The 14,337-nt window shown below is 35.8% G+C and overlaps 1 protein-coding gene across 1 annotated transcript in view; it reads left to right on the top strand.

The window, feature by feature from the left end:
- Positions 1-2,175: 2,175 nt before the first annotated feature.
- The window catches only part of pnpla7a (patatin-like phospholipase domain containing 7a), a 42,331-nt gene continuing 30,169 nt past the window's right edge, over positions 2,176-14,337 (top strand). Inside the window, exons 1-16 of the mRNA XM_059358652.1 lie at positions 2,176-2,392; positions 4,042-4,093; positions 4,218-4,292; positions 5,169-5,256; positions 5,433-5,515; positions 5,894-5,994; positions 6,106-6,246; positions 6,346-6,505; positions 7,494-7,574; positions 9,222-9,350; positions 9,516-9,596; positions 10,854-10,983; positions 11,081-11,152; positions 11,278-11,354; positions 11,496-11,651; positions 13,462-13,539. Of these exons, the coding sequence (XP_059214635.1) occupies positions 2,379-2,392; positions 4,042-4,093; positions 4,218-4,292; positions 5,169-5,256; positions 5,433-5,515; positions 5,894-5,994; positions 6,106-6,246; positions 6,346-6,505; positions 7,494-7,574; positions 9,222-9,350; positions 9,516-9,596; positions 10,854-10,983; positions 11,081-11,152; positions 11,278-11,354; positions 11,496-11,651; positions 13,462-13,539 (1,518 nt within the window). The 5' untranslated portion in view covers positions 2,176-2,378. The remainder of the gene's footprint in view (positions 2,393-4,041; positions 4,094-4,217; positions 4,293-5,168; positions 5,257-5,432; positions 5,516-5,893; positions 5,995-6,105; positions 6,247-6,345; positions 6,506-7,493; positions 7,575-9,221; positions 9,351-9,515; positions 9,597-10,853; positions 10,984-11,080; positions 11,153-11,277; positions 11,355-11,495; positions 11,652-13,461; positions 13,540-14,337) is intronic.

Raw genomic sequence — 14,337 nt, 5'->3', positions numbered from 1 at the left:
TTAGATGGAAGCGCTGTAGCTTAGCTGGTTAAAGCACCTGTTGTAAACAGGAGATCCTGGGTTCAAATCCCAGCAGTCCCTCTAACCGCAGTCGAAATCACTTGCACCTGCTAAAACATCTCCAACCCATGACTACCGATATTAGCCTTTGGTCAAAATGACGCAGAGCATTTTAAAAATAGTGTACACGTCATTATACATGCATGTAGTAAAGAAGTTACATAGTTACTTTAAAATGTGAGGCATGGAAGTGATGTTGAAACCACATCTTTACATTTGTTTTCACATGGAACACAAATCCCGTTCTCCTGGGTGAAAGTCCAGGGTCTGCATGCCCCCAGCACCCCCTAACTGGCTACTTTTACCCTATGGCTGACCACTCCATCTCCTAGTGGATAGCCCTGATTATTGGGAGTGCTACACATCGAAGGTAAGAAAAAGAAACATTCACAGAATGATAAGAGTGACAACACGTGTAATAGAAACCATTTTTCACAGATATGAATACCGGTGGGTCTTGAGATTTCAGCTTGTACTTTGGTGTGCCTTGGGAACAAAAAGTTTGAAAACAGACCTGTGCCAAGACAACTTGGCACAGATCTGACAGAAGGAAGTAGAGGGACTTTCCTGCGACCCTATGCGCCAGTCAGCGTAATGGGGATGAGTGAGTGAATGTATTAGGTAATTTGTAACTACAGCTGTTTATAATAAATGTAGTGAAGTAAAAAGTAAATTAGAAATTAAAATAAGAATAAGATAGCTTTTTGTTAATTTTTTTCTTATATTATATTATCTTATCTTGTGATTGTTTTTGTAATTGTTTTGGAAAGCTTGGAGCAATGTGGAACCAGAATTTCCTTTGGGATTAATAAAGTTCTATCTTATCATATCTTATCTTATCTTATCGTATCTGAGCAACTTTTCAGGTCAAAATTTAACATTAAAAAATTATCACTTAAAATTGATTTGACTTTTAAAAATATATTTTGTGTTAAACCTCATAACAGGATATTACGTAGTTAAAATGATTATTGAAAATTAAAAAATGATAAGAAGTTTAAATAAAAATTTAAACACTTTCATAAATGCATCAATACAAATAATCCAATATTAGGTTTAGAATATCTATAAAGAATCTGAGGGAGTCCATTCTGCAAAACGAGTACTTTTGATACTTTAAATACATTTTGATGCTGATACTTAGTAGTATTTTTACTAAAGTTAGTTGTGAATACAAGACTTTTACCTATAGTGGAGTAATTCTGCAGTGTGGTGTTAGCACTTTTATTTAAGTAAGGGATCTAAATACGTATTTCACCACTAAATATAGAGAACAAGCACCTCTGCATTGTACTTAAGAACGGTACTTGAGTAAATAAACTTAATCACGTTTCACGATTCAATGTGATTCAAAGTCTGCTCCTTTTGTATGCTGTGTTGAGATATTGTGTTACAGAAGACATTTCTTCACACTGTTAAAATAATCGCCTAAGTAATTTTTTGTCAAAATTGTTTTTTTTTGCCTAAATCATCTCCTCATGACACCGGCCACCTATGGTAAAATCGCCTACATCCTCAGTTGATCAGATCATGTGATTTTCATGTGACCCCTTTAACATCATCACTTCTTTGACAATTTGCCACATTCATAGGCATCAGATAAGAACCCAGCAAAGAAGAGCTAGAGGGAGATTGTTTAGTTATCAGTTTAGTTTGTCAGTGTTTTAGTGTTGACACTAATATTGGTAACACTTTACTCAAAGGTGTCTGCATAAGAGTGACATGAGCGTGTCATAAACATGACATGGGATGTGTCATGAACATTAATGATACTTTGAAGTAACATTAATGCTCATGGTACTTGTCATTTCATGTTTCTGACAGGCTTGTGTGACTCTTATGTAGACACCTTCAAAATAAAGTGTTACCATATCTTGCTTAAGTCACAAAGGCATGTTCAAAAAATTGCCTAAGTCATTTATTTCTATTAAGTTACATAATTTACACACAGTGTTATTACTATGCCAATAGCCATCCTTTGTTACATCCTTTTTTGAGTGCAATGATCAATAAATGTCATATGTTACACTTTCGGTGAAGTTTTTTGTGTTTCCTGCAAAACTTGAAAAAAATAGTTAGGTGATTATTTTGACAGGGTGACGATTTGATAGGAGATACCTGTCTGCTCGTTCCTGATTGGACAAGTGCTTTGAACGGTACCAAGGCAACAGCAGGCATCAAAAACGCTATTGGTGGACGCGTAACATGGGCGGGACTAAGCAAATGACAAGCAGCAAACAGAAAACTTTGTTAGCTACCTGCTAACTTTGCTCCATCGTCTGTTTGGAAATGTCAGGAGCTTAACTCAGCACACCACCATGATCTTCGAAAAGTAAGCCTTGTTATATCTTTCCGCTGATAATAGTGCATAATGCTTAGATGTGAAGTTGATAATTCGTAATAACGAGCAAGACGAGGCTCCTTAGGCAGCCAGCTGCTAGCTAGTGTTGTTTTGGCTAACGCCAAGCTATGGCTAACGTTGAGACTGACAACACTTTGGAAACAATAGCCGCCACTTATTTGTTGCGGGCTAATTACCTTGTCATTTACTTTTAATGCTATGAAGTCATATTTAAATTAAGACTTGAAGCCAGACGAGGGGGTTTGCTGGCGTGACATATGGCTAATCCGTGTTCCTCTTTTCATAGTTTCCCCTTTTCCTCCCCAAAATAAGCTTGTGAGCTTTCCATGAAAAGTGAAATGAAATGCCGTAGGAGCTCACTTGTAGATGCAATATAAATATTAACCGATAAGAACCCAGACCCAGTAATCCTTAAAGGAAAATTATATGGGATATACCACAGACCAAGTGAACCACATAGAACATGTTTTTTTCAAAAACACTACCCCTAAATGTCAAAGATCTGTGATGTGACATATATACACGATACGATACAATAGGAGTTTATTGTATTTATGTTTATAACATTTCTTATTTTAAAATAAAAAAATACACCTTTTCTGCTTACAGAAATACAAATTTGCCTTTTCTTTGCATCGCCACAACATTTATCAAAATTGTGACATTAATAGTGCTATTTAACTAGTTATTTTTCAGATTTGTTTTTAAGTAACGAAATAATAATAAATCAATAATAAATAAAAACAAATAACCATTTGCCTTTTTGTTTGCACCGCTATAACATATGTCAAAATTCTGACTTTAATTTGTTCTGGAAATATGGTCAGAACAAGTTTAATGTAATACAGGACACCATATTAACGGATTAGAATTGTTAAATGGGTTTAAAATTAGCCTTAGAAGAAAAAATAAGCTTTCTGAAATTAGCTACTTTTTGTCATTTTTGTTTCCAGTCACAGCCCCATTTTGGAGAAGTCACTTCTTGTCACAGTCACATGACCACCACACCAGGGTGTTGAGTATGTGTTGCTTAGGGATTTAATGAATTAAGGTGAAGCATAAAGCTGAATATGGGATATTCTAGAAGATTTAAAGTGTTTGTTACACAGGTGTTACAATGGGTTCTCATGTGTTAGCAATAAAGTGTATGGAAAAAAACTCAATATAGCAACACTAGTAAGAAAAATACTATAATACACACAATAATAGAATATTCATGAGACAGAAGGTGACAGTGCTGCAATGTATTCCTGAGTACAAATTGAGCTGTGTCTACAGTGTGTAATGTATCAGTGTATCATCCAATAGTGATGTTGGACAATAATGGCAGTAGGTTAGAGTATTAAAATGTATGTATTACACATGGTGATAAATACAGTCTGGGATAACAATGGATAATGAAAAGCTCAGACCAGATCCAGTACTGTGTTTTGGAGAATCCTCACATACACTTCTACTGTCTGTGTGATTCTACCCAAATTTCACTTGGCTTTTTGATTGTCAATCGTTTATGCATCTTGACTATTGCATTCACTATTGCCTTAATCTTTTATCTAAATCTAAATTCCCTCTATGTGAAAACCTACTTGGCAATAAACCTGGTTATTTCTGATTCACAGGATGGACTGCCAAGGAGAGGATGATGGAGACTTTTGCAGATGGGTGAGATTAGTAAGTACCACTATTTTGATCAAAAACACAACTGTAACTATTTGTTTTTATAACTTTAAAACAACTGACATAACAGTGAAGACTTTATTGGAACAGTCTGTGCTAACCTAAACCTGTGTTTAAGGTGCTGGTGGACGGCAAAAATGACATCGGAACACGTTTGCAACAGTTTGTGGAAGAAAGGATGCAGACCACCATGGTATGAATTCATTGTGACAGCCTCTGGAGGAGTGTGACACACACTTCTCACACACTCTTACTCACTCACTCACACACACACACACACTCACACACTCACACACACACACACACACACACACACACACACTTTGAGGTTAAAGGTCATAGGTTGCTGTATAAATAAATACTTCAAAAGGAATACTTGTTGTAGGTGTGCTCCTTGTATATAATATAGTATCATAACATTACTAGTATTAATTGTTTGAAATCTCTGAAGAATCTCATCATAGTGTACACACACCGGCAGTAGCCCCCGTGGCCCTTTCAGAATTTCTCCAGAGGAAATTTTCTAGTTTGGTTGGCTCTATACCCCATGGTTGCAAAACAGTACCTAAATAGGTTGCCCCTGCTTTGCTCCCTCAGACAAGGACCAGAACATAGTGTCCCCCAAATTATAGAAATCTTGCCATTTTGGCCACTGCTTGCTTTTTTCGACAGAAAACGGCAAAAGGAACAATATAGATAAAACATACAATCCAATTCCAAAAACATTGGCGTGTTTTGTAGCATGTAAATAAAATAAAAAAAATCATAAAATGTATAATTGAAAGTGTATATTTTTGAAAACAAAAGTATAGTATCAGTTTGAACGTTAAATATATTGTCTTTGTACAATTTTCAGTTGAATATATGTCACAAAGGATTAGCAAATAATCTGAATAATCACTTTGGGGTTGTAGACGATAAACATTTTTCTATCGTTTCAGACATATATATTGTCATATCACTCGGCCCTAAATCCAGCAGATAAAACATCCTATTCTGTGGGAAACTACACTACAGTGTCTTCTGTTGTGTCCATACTATTGTTACAATGCTCTTGTCTGTCTTCTAGCTCACAGGTGTGCTGATTGGAGCTGCAGTCGCTGTCTCACTGATTGGGATAGTGGTGCTCTTCCTTTACAGGAGATACAAGCTTGCTCGTGAGTAATCCAAACTCTTCCTGACTTATTCTAATGCTATGATATGTATTTACATATCTTTTTTTTGTCTGGCTTTTATAATAAGGCTTTTCAGCTATTTTCTTTTCAGTATTTTTATTTCAGAATGGATTCTTAACATGGCTTTATCTGCATTTTGTTTTGGATTCTGTGACAAGGTCAACAACAGCCTGGTGTGCCTCAGTATCGCTTCAGAAAACGAGATAAAGTGCTCTTCTACGGAAGGAAGATTATGCGAAAGGTTTTCTCTAATTCCATTTCTGTCTCACACTCATTCACACTAACTGTTGGGTAGACTCATCTGTGCACTGTAAATTGGCTAAATAGGCTTTTATGTGTTTTTAGGGCAAAAATTACATTGTGTGATTGTTTTATATATGTAATATAATGTTGAACATACTCCACTGGCAATATAACCTGTAAAGCTCCAGTAATTTATTATTATAATGCACACTGATGCACTGAAAATAAAATATGAATTCCCTACATTTAGTCAATTCTTTATGTTTCACCTTCACTCTGTTTATCAGGTGTACACTGGTGTCATATATAAATATATTTTCTGTCTGCAGTAAACAAACAGCAAATATTAAAATCTTGAGTATGTTTGTTTTCTAAGGTCCAGACGCTGTCCGCTATTCCTCCTCCCACTTCTACCTCAGTATCAAAGCAACCGCAGCGCATTCGCAAAAGAACCAAAGTTCTAAGCATCGCTCGCAAGTATGCTCTTTTATTTTTTTTATGTGTGTGCAAGTAAACCTTGAAACTTGTCTCCAGATTGTTTTAAGCCTTGCCCAGTGGAATGTGTTAAAGTCTTTTGTGCTTCAACAGAATCCTGAGGATACGCAAAGATCCTCCCACCCTGCAGCCTAAGGAACCTCCTCCCTCCCTGCTGGAGGCCGACCTGACAGAGTTTGATGTGCAGAGCTCCAACCTGCCCTCCGAGGTCCTTTATATGCTAAAGAATGTCAGGTAGCCAAATCCTCAACTTTTCCTTCAGATTTAGCCTCTCTCTCATCTCTCTTTCACTAACTTGTTTCCACAATGTGTGTGTTCTGCAACCTGTTGTAGGGTCTTGGGTCATTTTGAGAAGCCCCTGTTCTTAGAGCTGTGTCGCCATATGGTGCTCATCGAGCTGCAGGAGGGTGAAGGTCTGTTCAGGCCAGGAGACGATGACGATAGCATCTACGTGGTCCAGGACGGACGACTCGAGCTCTGCATACAGGAGAATGTAAGTGGAAATCATGTTGATTTGCAATACATTTTCTTCTTATAAAAGCTTAGTTTGTTGATAGATGCACTCCATTACTAAAGCTAAAGAAGCAGAAAACTGGAAAAGGCAAAACTCTTCTTGCAGTTTTCCCTCTCCCCTCTGCTGAAAATGTTTGCTTGAATGGCAGCTAAACAGCACACTAAACTATTTGTCTGAAAACATTTAAGGTGAGAAATAAAATGCAGTAACAGGATCTTGTTTCATATTTAATCAGCGCTGCCTAGTTTGCCAGTGGATTCTAATAAAATGCAATTAGGAGCAGAGACATTGCAAATATGACACAAAATGATTATGTAAAAGTCAACAACTGTAGCTTTGATATACACAAATATATCTTTTGGAGCTTTATAATTGTATCAACATGGCTATTGTTTTTTGGCAGAGATAAACTGAGGGAAATGTGTTTAATATCAAGCTAGAACTTTAACAAAAATGAATCCTTTCCTGTTTTGTTGATGCATGGTAATTAAACTAGGATGATGCCTCTGATTATTAAATGAAATATCATCATGAAGTCTGAAGAAAGGACGTTTGTACATAGCTGATAAAACATATGAACAGGAGAGGGCAGTACAGCAACATTTATTGAGAGGTGGTGCTGTTTAACTCTCTGAAGCCTACAAACACAAAGAAATGGCAGTATATAGTCTGTTGAGGGCTAAGGATAAAGAATTAGAAAGAAATGAAGGCTCTCTACACTTACTGTTTGTACTGTATTTAATGTGTTTTCCTGTCTGCTATCAATATGTACAAATTGGGATTGCAATCCTGTTCCATAGTTTAAGCTCTCCCCACTGTGGCTAGTTTTCTAAATCCCTCCAATCCCTCTGTAATCCTGAAGATTAGTTCTAAAGTTGCAATAAATATTTGGCTCTGTGGTAAAGTTTGAATAAAGACTGTTGTTGGTTTCATTTCTTGTATTGGTGTTTTCCTTGTTTGTTTTTAGGATGGTACAGAACCGGTGGTAAAGGACGTGCTCCCAGGAGACAGCGTCCACAGCCTGCTCAGTATTCTGGACATCATTACTGTGAGCTCCTTAATTTCTTCATCTGCACATCACACTAACTTCCATACTTCTGTCCTCCGATCTGTTTGTGTCCCCTCTTCATTTTTCACATTCATTTAAAGGCTTCCTGTAAAACTGTTACATCGAAATCCCTCTATGCCAATTATGGAATTTATGGTTCTTATCATGGTCAAGGAATGTTTCTTTGATTAGTAAACACTTTGAAGTTTTATGAAAAATATAAAAACTTTTTAACTGTGTCCACCTGTCATAGCTTGCTCTGTCTGTCTATTAACACAACAAAACAGCAAAAGGTCAAGACAATAAACACGGCCAATACTTACACTTTTATGAGTTGGATCTCCAAATTACTGCTCCCTTCCCCACCAGAAATTCTCCACAGTCCGCGCCAAAACAAGCAGAGAGCAGTTTGTTTTAACTTCCGGGGCAGTTGCCGATCAGCTCAGCTGTCAGTCAAAACGCATTAGCCAATAGGAATGCACCCAGAGAAACCCGCCCACACGTGAAATTTGTGCCAGAACCGCAAGCAAAAAGGCTGGCATCGCAAACAAAAAACCACAATCGCAAATGCAAAACCAGCAGCAAACAAAAAACAAAACAGTTATTCAAAGACTTGAAGACAGATTTATTTTGCAATTACACAAATAATTTGATTGCAAGTTTTGAATTTTGTCTTTGACTTTTTGTTTGAAAAAGTGTTGTTTGAACATTTTGCTACAAATCTAACTCCATATCTGTCGGGGCAGTTTGTCCACAAAAATTTCCCCCCATCATTTTGCAGCCATAATTTTTGCACTAGAAGGCAAAAAATTTGGCATGGAGGTCAAGTGTTTTTGAGCTTGTGTGAATGCATGCACATTGTACATTGTTGCAGCTATTGTGAATTTGTTCCTGCTACTTATTTATTCATTATCTTTTGCAGACACTCACATTGCAGTGGTTTAGAATAGATTTTAACAAATGGTTAGTTTTAAGTACAAACAATACATTTTTGTTGTTGTAAATACTTCGTTAATCAAAGAACGAAGCCCTGAGAAGCAATTGAAACAAAAATATATCATCATCAATATATATATCAAACAATAATCCATTTTTAAGCCGTTAAGTAATTTTTCTCTCTCTCTCGTGTATTGTATTATTTAAGAACAGGTGGAAAAATGTTTTGCCAGCTTAATCATTTTAATTTCCTTCATTAGTTTTCTTTTTATCTGTGAATACAGTTGGGGGGGCAGAGTATTTTCTTTTTTCTTGTCATTATTTCAAGTGAATGTTGTTGTAATACTCTTTTTGACCACAAAAGTTGAAGTGCGCCACAACACTAAGTTCCAAATAGGACTAAAAGCATTCATTGTTTTCTTCTAGATGGGGTTTAATATCTCCATGCACAAGGTCAAGCAAGTAAATTATACAAATGATCAGTGATAAAAATCTGCATCATACTAAGTCTGATGCAGGCACAAAATACAAGTTAATATAATAGAGTTGAGAGGTAAAACAATGGTATTAGTCCAGTTACTCCATGGACAAAATCTAATTAGGCGTCTTATCAACACTACAGGAACATATATGTGTGAGCTTTTAGTAACTGCCCCTTTGTCTTTGTTTACCCTTTTATTTTCATCTTAACTGTTTTGTTCTCTTTGCCAGGGTTATCCAGCCCCATACAAGACTGTTTGTGCACGGGCTGCAACTCGCTCCACCATCTTACGTTTACCTGCGACAGCCTTTGAGTCCGTGTTTAAAAAATACCCAGAGACACTTGTTCGTGTCATTCAGGTAACGGATTGTTTAACAATAAACATACAGTATGTAGTTTAGTTTTCTCTCTGGAACACTTCATTATAACATAAAACATGATCTAATTTAGATGTAATTACAATCTGATGTAGAATATGTTCTGCTCTGTTTACCTCAGTGTTCGATTTTGTGTGTGTGTTGCAGATAATCATGGTGCGCCTCCAAAGAGTCACCTTCTTGGCATTGCATAACTATCTGGGCCTAACAACGGAGCTCTTCAATCCGGTAGGAGGGAAATTAATTAGTGGGCACATATTTGTATGTGTACACACACAGTCACGCAGCAGGGCTCACATTGAATACCTAAGCACCAGTGTGTATGAATTTGTACATAAACAAGCACAGAAAGGTACATAAACGCTCAGTCACACACATGCGAGCTAATTTCACACAACATTAAGCACAGTATCATAACTCGGTCCTTCATAGAGCTCAGTGAAAATGAGAAAAAATGATTACAATCCCTCCACAGAAAACAGGGAGGGCAGCACCCTTTAAACCTGAATTTCATCAGAGGTTATGATGATGGACCCAAAATACTCCTTAAAATCTTTTTGGGAGGAGGCCGTTCACTTTGCCAATCCCTGAAGGCTTTGAACCCTCTGAACCCTGAGTAGCTTTGGAGAGGCTTTTTTGCTTGTGTCACATTTTATTTACTGTGGCCTTGTTTTTCCACTGCAATATAGGAATCCTAGAGACAGCACAATCATGGTTAAAAGTAGGGAGAGCTCAAAAATGTCTTATGTGCAGTATAACACATAAAAAAATAAGAAAATGCAAGCTCAATCTCTTTATTTTACAAAAAATAATACAAAATAAATTGATATTTAGATTCATTTTCCAAGTTCCATTATCAAGGCAAAAAATGGGGGGTCCAAATGCTATACATATTGAACTATTTGCATTTTTTTTTCAACCCCACTTGTCCTCTCTGCTCTGTGCACAACTGAGTCATTCATAGCTTCCCTGTTTTGCTGAGGAGTGCAGAATATAATGTTTTTTACAGGAGTTGGATAGTACGAACAGTTTAAGTAATTTTAAAGGAGAAATGTAGAATAAAGTGATTTTGTGAATCGTCACTATTTTAAGCTTTTAGCTTAGCTTTGTTTATTTTTCCTGACGGTAAGTGTTTGTTGCACATTGTTTGTTCTAGGACCTTTTTAGAGATTTTTTTCATTTTTTCAAAGAAAACATGACTTTCAAACCCACTGGTTGCTTGTGGTTTTCAGAGGATTTTTACATTTTTATTATTGTTTCATAATATCTCCTCAAACATCCTTTAGTACCTAATAAATGAATTATGATTGAGTATTAATGACTGGAATCAGATTTCTATAATGTCTGTGTTTTTACAGAGCTCAAACCACTGATTTTTTTAATGTTATGCATTAAGTATTTCATGATTACTCAAAATGTTACTTTAGTCCTCATTAACTAAAATGTTGACTGTTAATATAATTTGTCATGTTGCCTAATGGACAGGAGACTCAGGCGGTGCCCTTGTCCAATATAAATAGCGTGATGGTAGAGGCGACTTCAGGAAAGACGACTCGTCGTTTGTACTTCCAGGACGAGTTACCTGCTGGGACCGCAGAGAGCCCCACAGAGACAGGTCTCACACACAAACACACACACAATTCTAGACGTACACATTTTAAATTGTGTGTCATGTTGAGACTGATCCAGTGCTGGCACTTGACAATAAACAGATGGTGTAAAGGACAGTCCTTCAAACAGCTACAGGAAGCTGCGATCCACCTCAATGCCCACAGACTGCGCAGGTAGGTCACTGACTTGGACATGAGCGATCACCAAATGGCATGTTTGCACTTATTTCCTCCAGGCACTGATCCGAAAGCAAGGACACAAACACCTTAACTCATATTCCCCATCCTTTGTCCTGCAGGTAATGACCTGAACATGGCTTGTGAACGAGCTCGAGTCACCATAGATGAGGCTCCACCCAGTCCTGTCATGCCTAAAGTAAGACTCTCCTGCCACCTCACCTCTCTGCATTGAATCAGAAGTTTGTGCAGATGAAACACCATATCCCAGCAACCACTGTGTCTTAAGCTGCTGCTTGTCTTTTTCTAGTTAGTCTATTTCTTATGTCTGTCTTTGTAGTCCAGTCTAAAGAAGAGTGTGACGATGCAGCCCACACCCTCTGAAGTGTTTCACTACACAGACAGCGGGGGGCACTCTGACACCATCCACCTCAGTAAGAGCTGCACAATCCTCCATGCCGCTAAGAAGGACCTGCTGGGAATCATCCAGCTGCAGGTGAGAGCTTGATCACAGAACATCAGCACCAACTGATATAAATATTTAGCATGGATATTGTGCAATGTGTCACATTTCCTGGGAATACTCTGGGCTCAGTTTAGTTGAAAAAATATTGTGTTTTCTTATCCCGGATCAGCTAATCCATCTGTGATCTTTTGTGCAACACTGTGTTGGATCACCCTGATCCAGATACTCTACAGACTTTACAAGATTACCAAATCCAGATAAACAGTGAATGACTAAGTGCTTTGTAGAGAACAACAGGTAGAATGGGGTGACTCTATTTCAGAAGACAGAAAACAGCATGGGGATGCAGTTAATAGAAACTACCATTGAAATGAATATAAAGTGATAAGTAAAAGTTAAACAATTTTGTTTAAAATTGACAATATAAATATATTTTTTTATAGTGACAAAATCCTCATTTTTTAAAACTTTATTGTACTAAAAAGCGTAATAGGTAGCGTTACATCCAATATCTATCCATTTATCAATCCATCCATCTATATATATAAATATAGATATTGTTATAAGAATTTTTCACAGTGACCCTTCAATACAGACAGTTGGATTCAGAGTATCAAAGTTTAAGTTGAATTTAATTAAAGTCTTGTACAAGAGGAGCGTTTAAATCATGCAACACAGCGAGTACGGTTACAGAGAAAAAGGCTCACATGATAGTCAAAACTGTTGGCTTATATGCCTCCTATAGTGGGAGGTTTCCAACGTCTAGCTGACCTGTCTGACACAGATGCTGTTATTCTCAGTTCCCCAAAGTCAAAGGTACGGTCAGCAGAAATATGTCTGACCCGTGTCCGACTCCCCCTGTCATGTGTACTTCCCTTTATCTTAACATATAGTTAACCTTATCTAGCCTGCCAGCTTTTAGCAGAAACACTGGTCTGATGTAACCCAAAGCCAGTGCCTCTACATGCAGCAGACAGGATCACATTTGCTTAATATGATTAAAACGTTGGAAAAACCCCAGATTAATACAAATTTTTATAAGATATGAATTTTAAGGCTTTATGTTTTGTTCATTAAACCCACAAATCCACCCTCATCAGGTAATCCCGATTTCTATATATTTTTTCAAAGATATCCCAATCCTACCAAAACGTTTTCAACAACATATACTGAAGGTTTGATCCAAATGAAAACCAAAAAAATTATTATTTTTTTTTTCAAGATTTGACCCAGTCTGACAGCCCAAATCTGTATTTTGTGATGACACACATATATATATATATATATATATATATATATATGTATGTATATATATATATATATATATATATATGTATATATATATATATATATATATATATATATATGTATATATATATATATATATATATATATATATGTGTATATATATATATATATGTATATATATATATATATGTATATATATATATATATATATATATATATATGTATATATATATATATGTATATATATATATATGTATATATATATATATATATATATATATATATATATATATATATATATATATGTATATATATATATATATATATATATATATATATGTATATATATATGTATATATATATGTATATATATATATATATATATATATGTATATATATATATATATATATATATATATATATATATATATATATATGTATATATATATATATGTATATATATATATATATATATGTATATATATATATATGTATATATATATATATATATATATATATATATATATACATATATATATATATATATATATATATAAGCAGTTATTCTGACTTTGTTTTTTTCCTGCTCCAGGACCCCACTCTGCTTGAGGGCAGAGTGACCCTCCATCAGGTCAAAGCTGGTTCTGTGGTGGCTCGTCAGGGAGACCAGGTTAGAACAACTACAAAGCAGTTACACTGAAGATTTAATCTAAAGGTTTTCTCTTCTTCACTCTCTTTTTCACCCCTGGAGGGTACAGAGGCTTTGCAGGATCAGGTTCACTGCCTTTTCTCTTTAAGTATTAGACTTGCTCTGTGGTCTCATCAACTCTAATTACATTCATTTATTGTATTTTAGCACAGTATTTAAGTTCAGCTACCCCACCTTTTGGCAGCATTTGTCCGATATTAGTTGGTGATTGTCAAAAAGTTCAAAGGCCTGATCTGAGACACACACAAAAAAAAGAAATATGATTTTAATCATTTCTCTTCAAGCTTAACCTTCTTAACCTTAATCAATCCAGGACTGCTTCTCTTTGGAAACAGCACAATGATGGCTTGACATTTTTTTCATGAGAAACTAGAATAAAATGGAATCTACATATCCATTTCTTCAAGTGCCTACAAGTGTTAAAATCTTGAAAAACAGAGGCTACCAACTTCCTTCCTACAACCTTCCTATCCTTTCCTCTCTGCTCTGTGTAAACAGCCTGCACTTCAGTCAAAATTGCACTTAATTTTTGCCACCTTTATGGCTCTGCAGTTGTGCTGAATTTTGTTTTTTTTTACAGAATCTTTTTCCTGCAAACTTGGTTTGAAAGAGTTTGGCACACATGATTTATTCAATGACTTTAGGAAATGTGAATTCTGTCGATAATTTCTTACAGTTTTTGGCTACGATAGATGTTGTAATTTTGGGAAGAAATGGCATATATATATATATATATATATATATATATATATATATATA

The sequence above is a fragment of the Centropristis striata genome, chromosome 19 (assembly GCF_030273125.1).
Source record: "Centropristis striata isolate RG_2023a ecotype Rhode Island chromosome 19, C.striata_1.0, whole genome shotgun sequence".
NCBI classification, from domain to species: Eukaryota; Metazoa; Chordata; class Actinopteri; order Perciformes; family Serranidae; genus Centropristis; species Centropristis striata.
Note: the sequence above shows the minus strand (reverse complement) of the source record. Positions and strands in the feature narration are given on the sequence as shown.